Source organism: Erigeron canadensis, chromosome 7 (assembly GCF_010389155.1).
Source record: "Erigeron canadensis isolate Cc75 chromosome 7, C_canadensis_v1, whole genome shotgun sequence".
NCBI classification, from domain to species: domain Eukaryota; kingdom Viridiplantae; phylum Streptophyta; class Magnoliopsida; order Asterales; family Asteraceae; genus Erigeron; species Erigeron canadensis.
The window spans coordinates 1,326,704-1,348,715 of record NC_057767.1 but is presented as its reverse complement, the minus strand read 5'-3'; the positions used below and the strand labels follow the sequence as shown (position 1 = coordinate 1,348,715).

General features: G+C 34.6%; 3 protein-coding genes across 4 annotated transcripts; 1 reads left to right on the top strand and 2 right to left on the bottom strand.

The window, feature by feature from the left end:
• Positions 1-2,970: 2,970 nt before the first annotated feature.
• LOC122607113 lies at positions 2,971-4,066 on the bottom strand. The gene is made up of 2 exons (XM_043780028.1): positions 3,569-4,066; positions 2,971-3,435 (listed from the first exon to the last, which is right to left on the bottom strand). The coding sequence occupies exons 1-2, from the start codon at positions 4,064-4,066 to the stop codon at positions 2,971-2,973; spliced, it is 963 nt and encodes a 320-aa protein (XP_043635963.1).
• A 6,043-nt stretch (positions 4,067-10,109) lies between these two features.
• LOC122607528 (U2 small nuclear ribonucleoprotein B'') lies at positions 10,110-13,565 on the top strand. 2 transcript variants are annotated; one of them, XM_043780516.1, is made up of 10 exons: positions 10,110-10,440; positions 11,042-11,104; positions 11,491-11,572; positions 11,648-11,719; positions 11,833-11,887; positions 12,028-12,079; positions 12,273-12,385; positions 12,503-12,572; positions 12,877-12,959; positions 13,384-13,565. In XM_043780516.1, exons 1-10 carry the CDS (start codon positions 10,228-10,230, stop codon positions 13,412-13,414), a joined length of 834 nt encoding a protein of 277 aa, XP_043636451.1. In that variant the 5' UTR covers positions 10,110-10,227; the 3' UTR covers positions 13,415-13,565. The 2 variants fall into 2 exon arrangements, with proteins under 2 accessions (XP_043636451.1, XP_043636452.1); XM_043780517.1 differs by having other exon boundaries at positions 10,111-10,440; positions 12,031-12,079.
• Positions 13,566-14,875: 1,310 nt separating this feature from the next.
• LOC122608463 (inactive protein kinase SELMODRAFT_444075-like) lies at positions 14,876-20,844 on the bottom strand. Its single transcript, XM_043781571.1, has 11 exons — positions 20,753-20,844; positions 20,557-20,610; positions 19,520-19,685; positions 18,758-18,912; positions 18,571-18,665; positions 17,501-18,477; positions 16,830-16,990; positions 16,515-16,591; positions 16,284-16,431; positions 15,781-15,930; positions 14,876-15,270 (listed from the first exon to the last, which is right to left on the bottom strand). The coding sequence occupies exons 2-11, from the start codon at positions 20,560-20,562 to the stop codon at positions 15,064-15,066; spliced, it is 2,142 nt and encodes a 713-aa protein (XP_043637506.1). The 5' UTR covers positions 20,563-20,610; positions 20,753-20,844; the 3' UTR covers positions 14,876-15,063.
• Positions 20,845-22,012: the final 1,168 nt, after the last annotated feature.

The window sequence follows — 22,012 nt, the reverse complement described above, 5'->3', positions numbered from 1 at the left end:
TTCTATTTAAATAACACCATTTCACCACCATTCACCATCATTTCTTCGCATTCTACTTCCATCTTACATTTTCTTACTCAAAAACACACATTTCTTTCAAGAACAAGAATGTTGCAAACCAAAACCAAAATCAAACCCAAAACACAAACATAAACCAAAACCCTGCCCAATATCAAAATGTGATTGATGATTTTGATTCTCTTCTAGGTTTAGGACCCTTTTCACAAATGGGATCCCCCCCCCTCCATGTCGTCATCTAATATGGCGGGGGCGTCTAGCAGCTTGGATGCGATGAACCAATCGTTCACGAGCTTGTTAGGTACACCATTGATAAACGAACAGTGGCAGCAGTTCCTGATGTTGCAACACTTTAACGCACTTCAGGCTGCAGGTGGGCCCATCCAGAGGCCTGTAGGTGAGACTTTTTCACAACCGGCACGAACTAGTGTCGCATCTGCTGAAGAAGACGAAGTTCAAGAGGTTCCTGCACCACCCAAGCGAGTGACCAAAAAAAGGGGTGGCTGCAGCTGAGAAGGCGAAGTGGTCCATGGACGAGTGTGTATTGTTGTGGAGGGCGTGGACACATGCTTCACAGGACTCAAAAGTTGGTATTAGCCAAGACGAGACAATGTTTTGGCGTAAAGTGATCGAATGGTACAACCAAGACCCCCTAGCCGGAGAACGAAATAAAAGCCAGTTACAGGGAAAGTGGAACAAGATCAAAAGTACCACTAAGAAGTTTGGAGCAATAATGAAGAGGCTGCAAGAGCATGGGCGATAGAGCGGCGCCGATGATAAGCAAGTGTACAATCAAGCTCACATTGAGTACGTGGGGTTTCATGGACCGCCCAGGTATCAGTTTGAGCCATGTTACGGGGTGTTGAAAGATTGTCCTGCCTTTTGGCAAGATCATAGTATTCCTAGAAGAGACGTGGGTGAGTATGTTGATTTGGGTGATTTTGTAGGGTTGGGCCAGTCGAGTCAAAACCCGGATGCAGCGATAGAGCGGTTGTTTGGAGACGACCCAATTCGACGACTTATGGGTCGTAATTTTGCCCGGAAAATGTCAAGTGGTTGGGATGTCACTTCTAGCCGTGGTGGTTCGAGTGGGTCTGAACAGGCCTTGCATACCCTTGATCGAATGCTCATGTTGCAAGAAGAGCAGGCCAGAAAAATTGATGAGGATAGGAGGAAAGTAAAGGAGGAGCGGCAGGTGAGAGCGGATGAGCGCTTCCGGAAGAAGGTCAGGGCGGCTTTCGCACTTCTGCAACAGCCAATCCCCACCGGCATAGATGAAGACGAGCTGGAGCAAATACGGGCTACGCGCAAAAACCTCTTCGAGAAGTGTGGGCCATATTTTAAGGATATCTAGTTTGGGTTTTTTTTTTGTTTGTTTTTTAGTTTAATGTGTTTAATGTTTTTTTTTAATTTTCAATGTGTTCTATGTTTTATTTTTAAGTGTTTTAATGTTTTTTAATAATAAAAAGTGTTTTAATTTTAATAAAATGTGTTTGTTTAATTTTATGAAAAATTAAAAGTAAATAATAGATGCATAGTGTTAGAAGTGGGTTAGAAGTGGGGGTTATAAGGAGGGGGTGTTCTTGGTGTGTCTAGAAGTGATGAATAGTGTTAGAAGTGGGATATTATAAGTATAGGCCTAAATGAACTCAACAGTTCATGAATAGTTCACGAACCGTTTGGCGGGAAGTTCGTTCGTGTTCGTTCGTTTAGTTAAATGAAAGAACATGAACACAAAAATTTGTTCGTTTAGTTAAATGAACGAACATGAACAAAGATCTCGTTCGTTCATTTATGTTCATGAACGTTCGATAATCTGTTCGTGAACGTTCGTTCATTTATATTCGTGAACAATCGTTCGTGAACTTCGTTCGTTTATGTTCGTGAACATTTGTTCGTTAATGTTCGTTTAAATATACTAATATGGTAATACCTAATCAACTATACCTAAAAGTAGTTATAAATATAAACATTTCTTTTATATCATATACATATATATGTATGAAAAGAATTAAATATAATTACTTCTTTTATATTAAAACCGTATGATCCTGTTATATTGGACTCAAAGTTTAAAGCTTAAAACTCTATTTTTCTGGAAACGAAAGGATATAAACCTCTTTTTTTAATAGATAAATGTTATATATTTGTACCATAAGTAGGAATATTTCGTAAAACTTTTAGGCAATGGATATTTTGTAATCTTGAATTTCAGTTCTAATAGTTATAACTATATGTTTGCTCATTGTAGTTCGTTTGTGTTCGTTCATTAGTGTTCGTTCGTTTGTGTTCGTGAAAATAAATGAACGAACATGAACAAGCCATTATGTTCGTTCATTTGTTCGTGAACACAACATTATGTTCGTTTATCCGTTCGTGTTCGTTCGGTTCGTTTACAGCCCTAATTATGCTAGCCCACTTTATAATTAGGCCCGTTTGTTTTTTCATGTGAGATTCTTTTATCTGAATGACAATCGACTACTTTTCTTATATAACGTTTTACTTGTCTATCATATTATAAATTGTCTAAATTTTAAGGGTATTTTTGGCAAAAAGTAGTTGTAGCTAGTAGCTTTAGTTAGAGTTGTAAGCGGTAGCTTTTCATCAAAGCTGTAAGCATGAGCTTTTACTTTTAATGGTGTTTGACATGGTAACTGTCATTATAGCTTAATTAAAAATATAAGATAAGTATGAAGAAAACCATTTTCTAATAGAGCTTTTCATTAAGTTTAAAAGCTTGAAGCTTTTCTTACCAAACAAAGTTTTTAGAATTTTAGGAGCTTTTAGTTTAAAACAAAAAGATAACGCTCATAAAAAACTCTTAAAAAGTTTGTGCCAAACATAGCCTAAATATTTATTTAGGGATAATTACATATATCCCCAAATAAGCCATATAATAAATAAAAGTAAAAGAAAAGAAAATTGGTCATCAAAATTAAAAATTTAACAGCTTTATGAAATTGGAAGCCTTAAAAAGTTGTGTGTCGCCCTATCACGTAACTCCTCTGTCATACGTGAATGAATGTCAACACGTTCGTCCCAAGAACGTGCTGGCGGCGTATCGGGAATTAGCTCCAAATCCAAAGGACTGATTGCACACTCGTTATATTCAACGACCATGTTGTACAACAACACACAAGAGTACATGATGCGTTTAATTTTGTTAATACTTAATGGACACGCACCCTGTTGAAGGATTCTCCATCGGCCTTGAAGTACCCCAAAAGCACGCTCCACGTCTTTTCTTGCAGACTCTTGGAAGCGTTTGAATTTACTGGTCTTAGGGTCCATGGGACACTTGAAAGACTTGACAAGGGTAGCCAATTCTGGATAGATAACATCAGCTAGATAATAACCCTTTGTAAACTGTTGGCCATTAAGGGTGAAATTTACCGCAGGAGCTTTATCTTGGAGAAACTGGTCGAACAAGTCAGATTCATTAAGGACGTTGATGTCGTTGTTCCGGGAAATCCAAAGTAAGCATGCCAAATCCACAAATCATATGAAGCAACCGCTTCAAGCATAATCGTCAGATGTCCTTTGTCACTACGAGTGTATTGAACTGGTCGGCAGACGTTTGGGAACCCATTTTGAGGTATTCATCTAACTGATCGGCAGTAGAAGCATAAGCCAGTTGGCGTATAGCGGAAGAACATTTTTGAAAAATATTTAACGTCGGGCGACCCACGGCGTCGGTTGGAGCGTTGTGGGAGAATGCAAAGTATTTTGGTAATGGTTGTATGGCGTTAAAGGAATGTATATCGTTTACTATACGAAGAAATATTTCTTTGGGCATTTGAAAATGCCTTCTAAAATAATCAGCAGGGTAAACGGGTTGCGGGGCAAAGTAATGATTATATAAACGTGCAGCGGCTTCCACATGGTTTCTGGGTACTGTTCTTCTTGGTATTTTTGGTCTGTTTGCCATTCTCGAACTCTCTGCTTCTTTTTCTTCTTCGTCAATTAAAGTAACGAAAGTGTTTAACATTTCAGCATCTATTGTATACTTACGAATGTATGAAACTGAATCTTCGTCGGAACTCGACATATTTAGTGAAAATGTATAGAGTGTGTGTTGTTTCGTATAAATTTTATGAGTGAAGAGAAGTGAATAAGATGAGAATGGTTGAATAAAAGTTGATTTTTTTAGTAGGGTTTCTTTTAAAAAAACTTAGTTAGCCGTTTGTTAAAAAAAAAATAAAAACTAGTCGTTGCCACGCTCCTTTGCTTCGTCAATGCTCATCGCTGGAAGGACGGACGAAAAGGGGGTGTCATATGAGTTGCTCCCTATGGAGTCGATAGTGGAAGGGCGTCGACGAAGGTGACAACGAAGGCTTAGGGAGAGGCCTTAAGGGCACTTAAATTGATATATATAATTTCAAAAATCCCCAACTAAGAAAATAAAAACAAATATACCCAATGTTAATTTGGAAAATGATTAATCCTCCTAAAAATTAGCCTAAAAATCATCCTAATAGCTTTAAAACGTGACAAAGATTTTTCACTAATTCTCTTTCCTAATCACACCCGTTATCTCCCTTATGTTTTGATATGAATTAGACAATAATACCTCTACCATTCATCTAATACCAATTCCCAATTGGGTTCCAAATATCCTGCCGATTTGTCTACTATTTAAATGGGTTCTCTGATAAATTTGTTTCAATTGTTCTCTCATGGTGGCATAGTGCTCTCAATCACAACCAAGTAAATTTTTTCATTTTCTTCTTTTAGAAAGTCTCAATTTATATTTATTTAACAAATTATATGCTAATTCCATTACTATGGATTCAAAAAATTATATGCTAATTCCATTGTTTCTAATTATGATTGGATAATTTTGCAGGAGAAAAGATCAAAATGTCATAGCTTCTGGAGTAAGAAATAGAGTTACAACATTTAAAATTTAATGTTCAAGTTTGTATTTCTTTTGGTAAACTAGAAAGTTCTGGTGCCGCCCAACGTTTGAAGCATGTTGTGGTACTTACTAGGAAGTTTTTAGATGTAAGAAAGTTAGTTAATAGTGGAAATATGTGTCTAATTGCAAAAAAAAAATAAATTATGAAAAAAAACAATAATTGGAAAACAAATAAATCAAAAAGTTCTAAAATATTGTAAAGAATTGGTAAAGTAAAAAATGTTAGAAAGCAAAAAAAAAAAAATTTCAACAAAGTGAACTAAACTACTACACCAAATCATCAAATGTAAAAGGTCAAGGTTATATATATAAAATTTAAAGGGTTGAAAATGTAATACCTAAAAGGGACAATTGCATATATACCCAATTTCATCATCTAAATTACAAATATCCCCAATCAAAAAGTTAAATCACAAATATACCCAATTTTAGTTTTTCTTATTAGTTAGACAATTATACTCATCAATTATGACAAACATATATACATACATAACATTATAACAACAGATTTTTCATCTTCTTTTTTCTTTGAGTTGCATATCTCGATATCTTAATCAACAATATTATATCATTATTAAAAGTCATTATTAAGAATCATCACCATCTATCTTCAGCTCTAAATATATACTTTCAAATAATATAGAAGTTTTTGCAATCAATCAAAAGGTGTGTTATCATCACCAATATATAGCTTCATATATACATTCTTTTATATCTACCTCGCTTTTCTCACCAACGAGAGCCGGTCGTCGTCTCTCTTCGTGCAGCCCAGAGCAGCAACCGAGTAGTAGTGCCAACTATTGAACAACCGCATGCGGAGGAGGATATGATTGCTCAAACGCAAAGATTGGTGGGTTTTATACTACTTTTATACAAAAAACAAAGTATCTACAAAAGTCGATTATGATGGTGAGATTGAGGGGAATTATACTAAATTGTTTTTGTTGCTATTTATATTGACAGATTATGAGATTAAAAGAGAATTAAACTCAAATGGTTTTGTTGTTGATTATGATGATGATGAGATCGAAAGGAACAAAATGAATTGTGAGTTTTGATTTTATTGGGATTGGAAAGTGACAAGAGTTTTAGGTGGAAATTGAAGAAGGGTATAATGGTCTTGAAATAAAAGTTATTTAATGGAATAGATATAAATTGGTAAATATGTGTGTTTAAAAGTATATTTGCAATTTAGATTTTTAATTGGGGATTTTTGTAATTTAGATGGTGAATTTAGGTATATATGCAATTGTTCATATCTAAAAAGATTGGGAAAAAATTTTTAATTGGGGATTTTTGTAATTTAAATGGTGAATTTGGGTATATATGCAATTGTTCATATCTAAAAAGGTTGGAAATTTTTAGTGGTGTTGGGGGGACTCGAACCCACACCTTTTATAGCAAAGATAGAGCCCAAATCCAGCTGAACTAAATCAGTTTTTCATTTTTTATCTCATCTATCAAATATATATGTCTAATTTTTGTTGTACAGAAAAAAGCCAAAAAAAACTACCGTTCATTAGCCTCGGCGTTAATGATATTCTAATGTATTTTTTTAATTTCGGAAGTGATGGGCTTCGTTTAGCTATTTGTAACACCCAAAGTACTGAGATATGATAAAAGTATCTAATTATATTATTTGAATAATTATATTATGTGAATATATATATATATATATATATTTTACTAGAAATAATCAAAAGTTATATAATTTTGATAAATCAAGGTACTACTTACTAGGTCCTACATAGTAATAAAGATAAATATAGAGTAAAATAAAGATAAACTTGTTACTTGGTCGTACAGAATAAAATAAAGATAAACTTTGACGGTCTAAGCTAAATGTAAAAAGTTGGGTGCAACGTGGCTTAAAAAGGCATTATAAACAAGATTAAAATCTTCTCTTTAAAACTGCCCACCGTTTGTGTAAGAAACATTCACTACAACACTTAAATGGTAGTTAGAATTGGTGAAAGTGATATAGCTAGAGATGACTTACCAAAGTGAAGTGTAGAGTCAAGTGTGTAAAGGACATTATAAGTCTTACATAGTATAGTTATTGGGTATGGGCTCTTTATCCCTTCATAAATTAGAAGTATATATACATATATATATATATATAGGGGTGAGTTATTTTGAGAACTCCTAAAAAAAAAAAATTCAGGAACCAATTTGGACCACACATTCTTTCCCACTTTCTCTCTCTTCATTTAAATAATAAAATTCACCCAAATCATTTAAAATGTTCTAACTCACAAACCGTAAATCGTTAGACGAAACCAAAAACATGGGTAGTCTTAAAATTTCGTCCTCTTTCATTAGAGATCCAATTCGGTATACTTTTGACGACTTTTTAATTTTCGTTTTTTTTTTGTAGTTACACATAACTTACACATGGGTAGGTTGAACTTACACATGTGTAGGTTGAACAAAAATTATGATTCGGAACGGGCTTCGCCCTTAACGATATTCATAAACCAAAGCTAGTGGGGGTGATAGGTCATAGAGGGTGATAGGTTATAGGGTGATAGGTCATAGAGGGTGATAGGTCATAGGGTGATAGGTCATAGAGGGTGATAGGTCATAGGGGGTGACCAGTGAGGGGTGATCTACCTAACGGGCTCCGCCTTTAGCCGCTATGGCTCCGCCATGGACTGACGGGCTCCATCCTTGGCCACCATGGCTCTGCCATAGATTGATGGGCTCCGCCCTTGACCTTCATTGTTGTGTACATATGTTCATTACTAATTTACATGTGAAAACAATAATCATACACATGTGTAGGATGAACCTACACATGTGTAGGATGAACCTACACATGTGTAGGATGAACCTACACATGTGTAGGATGAACGTGATGGGGAAAAAAAATGAAAATTAAAAAGTCGTCAAAATTATATCGAATTGGATCTCTAATGAAAGAGGATGAAATTATAAGACTACCCATGTTTTTTGTTTCGTCTAATGATTTACGGTTTGTGAGATAAAGCATTTTAAATGATTTGGGTGAATTTTCTTATTTAATGGAAGGGAGAGAAAATATAAGAAAATGAGTGGTCCAGATTGGTTCCTGGGTTTTTTTTTTAGGAGTTCTCAAAATAACTTTCCTCTAATCCATATTGGGCATAATACAACTTACGATCATATATATATATATATAAATTATGAATTATTATGGGACAAACTAGGAACAAATAGTAGGTGATAATTTAAGGATAAGTTTATTTATAGAAATGAGAAATTTTATATGTAGTTAAAATCTCTATTAGATAGGACAAGTTATCTTAACAAAGCATTAAGGTGAGTTCAAGTTTTTATAAACTGGGATACATGTTATACAATTCTTTTCATGCATTTAATTATTACAGTTATATTTTTTTATATGCATGATTAGATTTGTACAGTTATTTTATGACACAATTATGTGGACTAGTTGGGATGCCGACTTATTACAGATATATATATGCTTTTACCGATAAAAGTGTTCACTCACTAAATTATTCGGTATCATACAGCTACAGTACAGTTCCACATGATGTATTTTCTACAGTTTGAACTCTTTATGTTATTTACAGTATATTATTTTAGAATATTATTGTATATTATGAACCCTTGAACTCATTAGGCCATTGGCTGATTAGTAAATAAACTTGTATCTCGGGATCTGTAAGGCAGGTACATTAAAGGGAAAAGAGAAGGTGTAAAAGTTTTACAAGGAAGCTATGATGACTTAATTAGTTGTGTGTAAAATAAATTAAGATTGTACTTAAGTTATAATATAAAGCTTTAAGACTTCTGATCTTCTGTATTGTATGATTTAAGTTTGAGACCTTATTATGTGATATTATGGAATTAACAATGTTTAAAAGTAACAGGTGTAACACTATTAGAGGTGATGGACTTTTTTTTTTATTGTACTCCTAAATAAATAAATAGAGTTTTGGGCTATAAAGAAGTTTTTGAGTTTTGAAATTACTAGTTAATTAACCCGGGTTCAATTCAGGTTTTCTAATTATAATTCTAAAACGATAAAGAATCTGTACAATCCTAGAAAGGCTAACATCATTTGATTGTTTCAATCCATAGAAGAAGAAAATACATAAAATCAAGTCGATTACATATAATACTACCAACTTTATTACATATCCAATGGATCTAAGTGAACATGGACTGATAATAAAAGTACGAAAAGTAAAAAAATAAGGTAAAAATGAAGACATTCAAAGGTAACAGACATTTATGAAATGAAAACATTACCAGCCTTGATTATGTGAAAATGTCAAACATTTTGTAGTACTTCTTTATACACGACATTGCTTGTTTTGTTTGAACTTTTTCCACCTTAATCGACAATAAGGACCTTTAAACCAGATTTGGTTGTAACCTCGTGAAAGAGCAACATATAGTTGACCATGTGTGAACGTCGTAAAAACAATCTCACTTGAGCTAATGAATGTCCTTGGCTTTAATTTATGGTCATGGCAAAGCAAACAACTAAAGGAAATTGACGCCTTTGAAACCTAAATGGTATGTGTTTGTATGATGGTGTAATATTCATCCTTGATATGTACACTACATCGTTCACATTTGAACCTGAGATGATTTTTGCTTCTATGACATGGGGAGCCATACGCACAACTTGCAATCTTGTTCCATTACACAACCCTTTAGACTGATTTATATTTCGAAGGAGCATAACATGTACACTATGTTTTAAAAGCAACTTATGGTTTGGTGTGTCGAAGATCTTAAATCCATTCAAAACGTTTGGTGAATATAGAGATTGTTGATAGGCGTCAAGTAATTCGGTTTCACATGGACGATCTGAACGTGTCCTCTCTTCGGATTTGATTAGCGACAAAACATGGTTATTGATATCTGTGAAAATCATTTAAATAATAGACAAATCGTTATAAATTTTATATATTATTATATACAATAAACGTCTGAAAAATATTTTAACTTTATATGCTACTATATACATAAACCTAATGTTTCTCGAAACAAGACCCAAGTGACATATCTCTATAAATTATATATGTGAAGGTATCATTTTTTAAAAAGTTCAAGAAGAAAAAGGAAAAAGGAAGAAAGATTTAGATAGATAACACAAACTATCCTATAGTTATTTCTTCTTCATAACTCATCCTTTCCCAAAATTAATTACACAAGTTCATCCTTGTTGTTGTCCATATTATCACTTTGCTACAAACTTTCACATATTCCCCCCCTTTCAAAAACCTAGGCTTTCAATTCCGATCAATTTTCCGGCGACGCCACTGCCACCGGTGATGGCGATACCACATTCTTACGACCCGTTATACTACAATCTTCCGACCCTTCCACCACCGGAATATTCCGTTTACGATGACCCAAATGCCATTAACACACTCTTTGTTTCGGGTCTACCTGACGACGTTAAAGCGCGTGAGATACACAATTTGTTCCGCCGGCGGCCTGGTTTTGATTATTGTCAACTTAAGTACACCGGCCGTGGCAATCAGGTCTTATAGTCTGTTAAATGTAATTGTTTAATGTTGTACGAGGTTTTAAAAAAAAAAATGTTGTACGAGGTTTGAATTTAAGTGTAAGGTTGTATCGAAGCAACAATTATTTCGGTGTTTTATATCGATTGTTATGACTTGGCCATGATGACAAATTTAGTGAACAGACTTAGTAGTAACTATAAAGAGATACCGATAACTGTTTGAGAAAGTAGGTTTTGCTGTTTCATGACTTAAAAACTGACGAAAATGAAACGCCGTATGTTAATTTTATTGACTACATCGATAAAGGCTTAGAAATAGTTATAGTATTGGATGTGAAATATTGCGATAAACGTGTTGCTGTTATATGACGTTACTCCTTACTTTGAATCGCTAACAACATCTAAGATTACATGGCAAAAAAATTTAACAAAAGAATACCTTATTGTTGATTAATGTTGTATGGGTTTGAAAGTAAGTGTAAGTTCGTATTAATGATACAGGTATTTGGGTGTTCCATTGTTCCATTGAAAGTAATTGTAGTTGTGTTTGTCTAAATTAGAAGTTTTCATGTGCATATAATCTTTTCGGTGACTCGCTTCTTGTTGTGACTATGCAGGTTGTTGCATTTGCAACTTTTGTAAACCATCAATCGGCGATGGCAGCTCTTCATGCTTTGAATGTAAGGATTTGCTATCACCTAATTAGTTTTCTTGATAAATAACCTGCACCCACTTGTGTATATTGTTGTTTTCATAAAATTCATTCATTAGTATACACATTTTTGCTGCAAATTTGAATTATTAATTTAGGCCAGTCACATTTCTCTGTAATGGAGATTGTTCGAATTTTTTGGAGCAAGTTTTGATGGTCATTTAACTCAAGTATATAGCTGATTTGTTGGCTAGGTTTTAGCACATGTTAACTAGGTTTCAAATTTGTTTCACGAATTGTTGTTCAGAATGTGCCGATGGGAAAGGAGTGTTACATGCTAATCTTCAAGAATGATGACATTAGTAGTTTTTAGTTTATAGGTCATACGGGCATTTATAATTTTCGCTTTTGCAGGGTGTTAAGTTTGATCCTCAAACTGGGTCTACTTTGCATATTGAACTTGCAAGATCAAATTCCAGACGAAAGAACAAACCAGGTAATCAACTGTGTTTAAGTTTGACCCTTAAACTGGGTTTACCCTGCAATGACTGATAAATGCCTTATTACACAGGACCCGATGCTTATGTTGTTATCGATAACAGATCCAAAGCTACTAAAGATAACCAAGAATCGAGTTATGATGGTAATGATCGGCAAGAATGTACTCTTGTCCAACAAACACTTTTTTAATAACGCGGGAGATAGCAAATTTAAGCTTCCATTGTTTTACTCACATGCACATTTTAACACCTTCAGGCAACAGTGAATCAGAAGAAGCAGCTGAGCCTGATCAACATACTTCAACAAAGAGGTTGACTGCTTTCTAAAGAGCACCAGTCTCTTTTGATTGTCATATGGATTATCAATGAATCAGTCATTACGAATCACATAGTAAATAGAACTCACCATGATTGCAGATAGCTAAACTCACTCGTTTTTTATGTCAACCAGCAGTGATGATGAGACAGCTGTAGATCCTGACAATACCGGAGCTGCAGAAAATGTAAGTCAGCCCAGCTCTTTTGGGCCATGCTTGATTTTTATGAAGGATATTTTCTTCTATAAGTATTGCCTCAGTACAGTATTTAGTTGAATGTAACCTAGTGTAATGTGTACATGATTCAATTATGTAGCAGGTAATTGTTTAGACATGCTTTTATGTGTGTGATTGATGCCTGCTTGATTGCAACTTACAGGAGCAGGAGCAGGACCAGACAGAAAGTACAGTCGACGGAGCATGTTCAACATTGTTTATTGCAAATTTAGGTCCCAATTGCACAGAAGCTGAGCTAAGGCCTGTTGTCTCTAAGTAAGTTCAATGAGATTCTAGAATTTAAGTTTGCTAGTATTGACATTTAATTCAGATTTCAGATGTGATACTGCTGAAGTAATTGCATCCGGAGTGCTGATAATTGTATTTTGATAGATACCCGGGTTTTAACACACTTAAGGTGCGTAATAGAGGTGGAATGCCTGTCGCATTTGCTGATTATGAGGTACGACACTAAGTTTCTATTGTAGGAAGAGGACCTTAGTTGGTCTTTTATTCTGATTATAGAGTTAATGTTTACATTTAGTATCTACTTTGCAATTTCTTTTACATAAGACAATGATATTAGTGAATGAAATAGCAACCTCTACTTAAGAGTTGGTGGCGCGAGTTGCGTATCATCTGTGTTATTTGATAGTGCTGTATAATGCTTTTCGAATCATAGTGATAGCTCTTGTTCCAACTAACTTTTATCCAGTTATTTCTGGAATCCCTTTTCCTTTAATATATCAATTGTTTCTTGTTGACAGGAAGTAGAGCAAGCTACTGAGGTCATGAATTCCCTTCAGGGAACCACACTACCTTCATCAGACCGTGGAGGCATGCATATAGAGTAAGTGCTAGTTACTGTATACTTAATGTTTGCAAATGCACCCAACCCAAATACATGATCTTGTACTTTTGACGAGTTTATCGAAGTATTTATCAAAACTTTTTAAAGATTGTCTTGGAGATTAATGCTAATAAGATAATTTTGCATTGCCCTGAATTATGCAATTTTTGGCAACAACATCTTGCACTTTTGTTAAAAGTTGATTTTTTAGCCCCAAAAGTTCAGAGCGATAACTTCCATTCAGCAAGTAAAGGTGCAATAATCAGTTTGAAGCACATCAGAACACCCATTTACTTGTTATGTCAAAAATGAACATCCCTGAACGAAATGTTATGGTTACATCCGTACATATTGAGACTTATCTATGCCTTTCTTGTTTCTTACAGTATTTCATATTATTTCCTAATCTGTGTGATGTTTGTAGGTACGCAAGGTCTAAAATGAGAAAGCGGTGAGAGGTCAAGGTTTTTTAGGATAATCTTGATACAAACGGAAGTGTATCTAATTTTTATCTGTAATGATAGTTTGTTGTTGAATATGCTAGAAATGTACGTATTTGATGGATCCTAGTTAACATGGATTGAATATAAGGTTTACCATTTGGAATCCAGTGTCTCTGGTAGCAGCAATTATAGCCGTTGCAACCCGCCTGGATATTTCTGTTCAAGATTTTAAGACCATATGATTGTAAAATATTCAGATTAGTGCTGTTCTTAAAAAAAAAAAATATTCAGATTAGTTCAAGGAGTGAATCCCAGATACAAGTTTTACAGATGATTAAGGGTAGTAATTTTAAGTAGTAAAATTTAGCTAATAAAGGAAACTGGTGGAATATATCTAATTTGTTGGTTGTCTGAAACTTCTTGTTCAAGTTTGTTGGTTGTGAACGTTGCATGTATCATGTTATAAAAGTTAGATAGCCAGTTTTAATGGCTGGCAAAGTGGCGACTACTCGAGTCCACTGAAAGCTTGTCGCTTGGTCTTTCCAGCGACTTAAGGAAGAGCTGTTGTGTGCCTGATTGGCCAGCTCCTATCACTTTGGTTAGGCACTGTAGTTTACACCTTGGTGATGCCACATAACTTGATTTTATGGGATTGAGAGGTCAAAGGGTTTGTCAAGATAGTCTAAACACAAACCAACGGGTATGATCTTTTTTTTTAGTGTAAAATTGCAAGTGTAATGATAATTTCAATTTGTAGTCGTGTAAAGCCACTGCAACTCCCATGATCTTTCTGTTGACGATTTCAACCCTGTGATTGTAAAATTTTCATTTTGGTTAGAGTCGGCCATTCTAAAGCATCTCTTTGTCGAGTGGATCCAAAGCAATAAATTGATTGACGGAACGTCGTCAAAGCTTATATTCAGCTGTTGTAACCCACTCAAGTTATTTGATCTGAAGGTTTACGAAGTAGATAATTGTATACTGGCTGGTTTTAAAATGATAGCTAACCGGTTCTGATAATGATAATCTGGCCAGTTTTAATGCTCAAACAAAGTGATTGGCCGTGTCCCAAAGGATGTCAGGTTGCTTATAGTCTTATGTTAATTAAACGGGTGGGGATTCTCTCAATAAATCTTTGAATCTTGATCATTGAATTAAAATCAAGGGACAAGATTCAAAAATTAACTTTGAATCTTGTCCTTTAATTTTGATCAAAAGGTCGAGATTGACTTAACTTGACCCTTCAAGTTAGAAATAACTTGAGAGAATCCCCACCCTAATTAAACATAGGGATCATTTCTTATTTAGACAATAAATGAATAAGCACAGGTTTGTATGGCCGAACCTGACGGGTTGGGGTTTTAAAATTGCATTTTAGCCTAAATATTTGATATGGCTATGTGGTTATGTTTATGCTGCCACATTGTCATGTGAAACAATAAAACCAATTTATAGATAGTATGGATGTTCATCTGACCAGCATATGGATCTTTACTAGCTAGTATCAACCTTTTAAGATTGTGATAATATAGTACTACACTAACAGTAGATCATATCAAAAACTTCTAATATAAATTTGATTGCCTTCCTCTGAAGGAAATGCATCTGCCAAAAATATATCCTAAAAACTATAGATAACATCGATAGGATACATTCTTACATCAAGTTCTTTCTGTTTTCCAACAAGATGGCATGCTCGAGTCCATTGAATGCTTGCCGCTGAATCTTTCCAAGGGCTTACTTAAAGGAGAACTGTTGTATTGTGGCTGATCACTCCAGCTCCTATCACTTCGGTTACTCACCTCACACCTTGGTGACGATACATAACTTGATTCCATGATGAAGTCACCCTCGAGTATGCGTAGCACCTTTATTCCAATATTAACATTTAGGAATGAAATACCATCAACGAACAACTTAAATGCACAAACAACTAGAACGGTTCATGTGTGTGTGTTTGTTTTTTTTAAAGTAATTAGTATGACAGTTGACTGTCGATTGCGTTGGTCAGGTACATTATTAGCATGGGTCAAAACGGTTTAGTCAGGTGACCTAAATGAAGCGATTTAGCAAGTTGTATGAACAAATGTACATTTTGAACAACTTTCAACCTGTTTTGAACATCTGGCCTGATTCTTTGTAGCTAACTTTTTGTCCTAATCATTAGAGTTAAAAGATGACCCAAATCCACCCACCCATAAGTAAATCAGTTGATATCACCTTAAGTGAGAAAGATGACCATAGTTTGCCAATTTGCCTTAAGCTTGGATTAAATTATTATCACTTTGGGGTATTAACATTTTGCGGTTTAGCCCATTCAACTTCTGTTTCCACTTAAATGTTCAAAATGTGAATAAAAGCTTCTGAAAGGGAATGACCTGTGACATGCGAGGCCGTAAGTGAGGGTCCCTTTTAATGCATAGAGACGCAGCTTGCAACATACAATGAACCTCATCTTCTGAATAACAATTTCCTAGCCGTGGGTCAATTAACTCATCAATGGCATCTTCTTCCAACAATGGGCGCGCCTACAAATCATGAACAAGCATTTATAACTGTCAAACCAAAGGTGAGAATATGAACTAATTGCTTAATGAGTCAATTTTATGTTTTTTCAACTACTTAGGCAAAATTCAAAGAAAAAAATTAGCTCAGAATGAAATAGGTAAAATGAGTCAAACATCACCCAAGAGTATTCAAATGCATAGAAGTTCTTAAATCGTCGTGCTTACAAGACAATATTGTAATTCTTCTAATAATGTTTTTTTGTACTTGCATTCTCAAAAACACTGTTGTTTCTTGAAAATTTCCAACTGGTGGGTCAAGTTAACCTAAATTCAAACAAATACGACCTCCTAATATATAGACAGTTGAAACTCACCCATTCAGTGAGGCATTGTTGTCCCCTAGGCCGGTTAAGATCCACTGCTTTTCGTCCAGAAACAAGCTCCACCAACACAACCCCAAACGAATATACATCAGCCTTTTCAGTGATCTGCCCACTTTCGGCATATTCCGGAGCTAGATATCTAAACCAGATATAGATGATCATATTAACAAGATTTCAAAGATGGTGCAAACGGGCACGGGAGTGAAGGCATTAGTAACTTACCCAAATGTTCCAATCACTCGAGTTGATTCGCCTGTTTCTCCATCAGGCTGCCACCTCGCTAGCCCAAAATCCCCAACCTTGAAAATTAAAAAAAATGATGTTTTTTAGTAAAGAGATTCCTAAAGAATGATTAATGAATCATTTGTATGTAAACTTTTGCAAATGGACAAAGTGTTCAATGGACAACCAACCTGACGCAGACCATTATAACATGTACTACAAGTGACCTGTTTTGACTTTTGACCCATTACCCCCCACAGCCACAGTTGAGAGACTTGACCCATTTAACAGTTTCTAGATATACAAGGTAAATACCATAGGTTCAAAATCATGAGTTACAAGGATGTTGTTTGGCCGCACATCACGATGCACAATGCAACCAACTCTGCATTCTTCATGAAGATATCGTAGTCCTCGAGCAGCACCAACAGCAATTTTTTGGCGCGCAGACCACTCTAACGGAACTTGATGACGTCCTGAAACACCACAAAGTAGGTCATATAAAGTAGCCCTCCAATCATCAATATAGTAACTACATGTAAAATATACTTCTAGTTTCTCCCTATCTCGAAACCACTACATGGAGCAAAGTTCTGCAATCTAAAGTAAATCCAGCAGGTGGTGTGTACAGTATATCATAAAGTTGGGAAAATGTACAGTGTAGTTAGGGTGGCAACAAGTCAAGATGGGTAATGGGAACTTCATAAAGCGGGTCAAAAAGAGTCGGGCTGACCTGCATTAACTTTTCTTAGTAGTTTCTTTAAGCTTTTTATATGATTTATACGGTAAAGCACTTTAAGACACTTTTTATGCATTGATCCTTTGTATGAATTATGATATTCAACATGTTTAACCCCTTCAATTCGTTTCCTTTATAGTTATCTGACCTATTATAAATTAAAATAAAACCAAAACCGATCTATAAGTAAATGGTTTGACATTGACACATCTAGCATGTTACATGGAATTTTTAGTATAGTACTCACCATAAAGATGAAAATCCAATGATTTGTTGCATATGTATTCATAAACCAACAACCTCCTTCCATCTTCAATACAAAATCCAATCAACATAACAACATTTCGATGCTGAGCACAGCTTAGCACCTCAACTTCAGAGCAAAATTCCTGATCACCTTGAGAACTTGCCAGTTTATGTTGTTTGACAGCAACTGCCTGCCCATCAGGAAGTACCCCTCTGTGTACCGACCCAAAACCTCCTTCTGCCAAAAAATTAGCTTTCGAGAATCCACCAGTAGCAAGCTCCAGTTCAGAAAAGGTGAACCACCTAGGCGGTTTTCCAACTATGGGTGCTTTGTGTAAGCATATTGAGCATAAAGGAGGTGGACCCGATGGTGCATTTCGTGACAACGATATTGCTTCTCTAAGACTCCCACTATACTCCGTGTCAGACCCATGACCAAGTTTAGAGAACTTTCCAAGAAACCCTTTACTTAATGTGGTGTAAGCTTGCGAAGATCGACAACTTGAAGTAATCATGTCAGCTACCCACGGTTGAAATCTCAAGCTAGAGGAAGTTGATGAAAGGTTCTCCCTTTCAGAGTCCGAACTTGATTCGGTGAGATCTTCATCATCTTTTCTTGTAAAAGATTCTTTCTTCTCAGAAACTTCGGTTGCAGGGACAGAAAACGGTGAAGTGCCCGGATCAGAACTCGATACAGATGAAGTTCCAGGTTCGGTTGTAGTAAATACCTCAGGACTACTTGTTGGAGTGCTAACCTGTTTTTGAGCAGAAACTACCGATGACTTATGGTTTACTTTCTTAATTTCATGTTTCTTAGATGATTTTTCTGCCTCGGATAGTAATGGAGACTTCGCTTTAGAGTCCTTTTTAGGAGATCCAACTAAATTTAGCCTAAGAACTTTTGGTTGCGATTTCTTCATTATGACAACGTTGCATTGCAGTTCTTCCATACATGACTTCTGTTCATTTTTAAGCTTTCTACAAGAAAAATACATACCAATAAAGTAAGTAAAACCAAAAATATCGAAAACTATCATAAAAAACATTATAATATGAACATCAAAATATTACTTGTCCAAAATAACCCAACTAGCATTGAACTTTTTAGCCTCTGCAGCAACTATCCCACATTGTGTTCCAGATACAACTTTTATCTTCATGTTTACCTACAATAAAAAAAACTCAGAAAACAGTTATGGCAATCAAGATGATGATTAAGAATCATTAGGCAACATGGATTATCAAAATTATCATTTACCTTATTTGGATCATATACATCATGAAGCTGAAGAATCATTTGAGAGCAAGTATCAGTAATATCATCTTTCTGTTCTGCACTAGTTCCTAAATTCGACTTCTTGGGTATACTAGCACAGTCTCCAGAAAATCTTGGAAAACCCCATAATTTTCTACCTATGAAGAGCAAAAGAACTATTTATACATATCGTAAAGAAAATATATCCTATGGCATCCTTTTTTATTCAAAAAAAACTTTGAGTTAACTACCAACAAAGATGCAGTTAAGTGACTGAACAATTTGTGTGTTTACTGTCACTTACCCCAAAAAAATTAATTCAAAAGTATATATCTTAATGGCTAGACAGGATTTTATCTGTTTTGTGAACTGTATTCTATTATGTTATATGGAACCAGGTTTTTATCAGACATTGTAAACGGTTTGTAGTTAATCAGTACACTTTTGAATAAGAATCACTTAGTTGAGTGACTTTATTATACACAATACTTATTCAATGACTCAACCGTGTTTTTGTTGAAAGTTTATGTGACTTCTTTTGAGGACTACCCTTGTAAGAAACCATAATAGTAGTTAAATATAGTACACTCATACAACATAAAATTCGCCCTGTTTTTCCGAATTTCAAATGTAACACAACCCTTTTCAGTAAACACAATCAACATGCAACAAAAGCTTAAATCATTGGCTAGCCTAAAAAAAAAAATTTGGTCATGCAACTTATGATCATTAATGCTAGTAAACCATTAAAAACAAGCATATTACCCGAACTTTGTGCAGGGCTAACCACAAGCAATGTAATACAATGTCCTGGTTGAACCACATGAGTCAAGGCCCAAACCAAAGCGGTTTTTGGGATTTCCTTAGACGCTTTAACAGCAACAACGATCTTCTCCATCTTTCCCATGTTCACTTCTTTACTCAATGTTTCCTGTAATATAAGATAATACTAATGCTTATGAATATACTATATCTATGCATGCTGTCTGTAAATACATGCATATATTGCTTTATATGGAAAATTAACAAGAAATCCAATATGCATTATTGTGTTTGTGACATTCTACCCCCCACCACCAAGTTAGATACTCATCAATGTATAAGTAGACAATTCTAGTTGTGATATAGCATTATGTATATGTATTGAATACCTCCAAAAATTGAGGAAAAAAATTTTTGAACAATAACTAAATACACTATATCATCAACAGTTTTTATGAATAATTTGTCATCTTTACATATCCTGATACCCTTTCCTATTGTAAATTGTATTTAGTTATGATACATTGTATACCTATATAGAAATGTTGACGTTACAATGAACTACATGTTAACTTTATTTTGGCGTAAACAAGTAAATTTCATCTGCACGAGCCCATCCGGGCCAACTTTGTTGACCTGACAGGCAAATCCGGGACTCCACAAATACCCCAAAGATCCATGGAACAAGCAAACCACCTATTTAATAAGCGATTCAAGAAATTTTAGACGGGTGCCAGTGACCCCAATAAGTTGAAACTTCCATGAAGGTAGATACTTAAAAAATTGATATTCATGTTTTTTACTCTTTTACAATGCATGTAAAATGCTTAAAAATTGACTTGGTGGGGGATGATGTTTAGCCAAGTGTTGTATAAATATTCCAAAACTGCAAAACTCTAAGCAAATAAATACAAAAAGTACAAAATCTCTCAAAGTCTTAAGCGGAAAAGTAGACTGTTTGGAGCACATGTACAACACAAACAAACAATCACACAATGTAACTTGTTCTAAAGAAAACAAAAAGATGACATCCAGCTTACCTTCATCTATTGGCCCCAAATACAACAAGGTCTTCTATTTAGTATCCCCACACACTGCTTATGAATTATATGTAAATATACAAAATGACAAATTCAACACATAATTGAAATAAAATAGATAAATATTAGTTTCACAATTTCTATGAATGATTTCAAGTGACATGACAGTAGAGTTGAACAACTTTTGTGATTATACCTTTTGATTTAATGCCGAAATGACATTACTAATTCTGTCACAGACAATCAAACCTTCGAATCGTGCATTGTCCACCAGTCATCGAAAACAAACTCCATATTAACATCAATGTGTGATCCCTAACACCAAATGTGACAAAATTTCATCTCGTCATTGTATGTAATGAACTTTTTTTAATGAACCTTTTACATAACAAACGTGTAACGTGTGGCCGTTTCATATGTAATTAAGTACAATGGTGATATGACTCGTCGCGTCATCACTTGTCACTTACATATATCATTCCTAACTTTGTTTCCGAAATATTACATTAAAAAAAACAGTTTAATTATTTTATACAACGTCGAGTTGATGAAGTTTTATTACATTTTGGGCCAATAAACACAGGTACATGTTTATCCTCGAGCTAAAACACAACGACATTCTACGAATATTGTCATTATATGTAGTAAACCAACTTTTAAAAAACATTATAAAATAAACTTTAATCGCGTGTTTTTTTAACAGGCAAATTATTCCTAAATTACCCTGAATGCGTAGGAATGGAAACCACATCTTCCAAATAAACTCGAACCCGGGTGGATGAACTTAATGCACTAAAAAAATCTATGTTGCATAAAAATTGCCTTTTTATTAAAAGTCATTTACAAGTTACAATGTTACATACATGGAAACATAAAAAAAATTATATGTTACATAAAATGTATATATCATACAACAATAATAAAATTAATGAGATTTTGCTACATGTTTGTTGGCCCAATAAACACAAGTTGGATGTATTGAAAACAAATATAATAAATAGTTGAAAAGACGGTTCAATGTAACACAAAAATACAAAGTAAGCAATAATAAAAGTAACAAAAAAACAATAACAGTATTCTAAGTCATAACACACAATAATAATGTTCACATACATATCATGTTCGAAAACAAGCTAATCATGAATATAAAAAGAAAAAATGAAGATTATGATTATTGATTAATGTTACCTAGTGTATGTAAAGAAGATGCTTTGCATATGAAGAAGTGAATTGTACCAATATATATATATAGTGAAATGAAATGAAATGAAATGTAAAGAAGAAGCAGGAAATCCAGTGTGGAGCTGTGTGTGAGTAAAGACTGTTTTGTGATGTTTTTGAACAGGTTCTTTTTTACTGTTTGAGTTTCCAGTGAGACGTATTTATGGAGTCTTTTGGGTTTACAATATTACCCCTTGTTTTGGACATATATTCGTGTTTGACCTTCCCACTACTT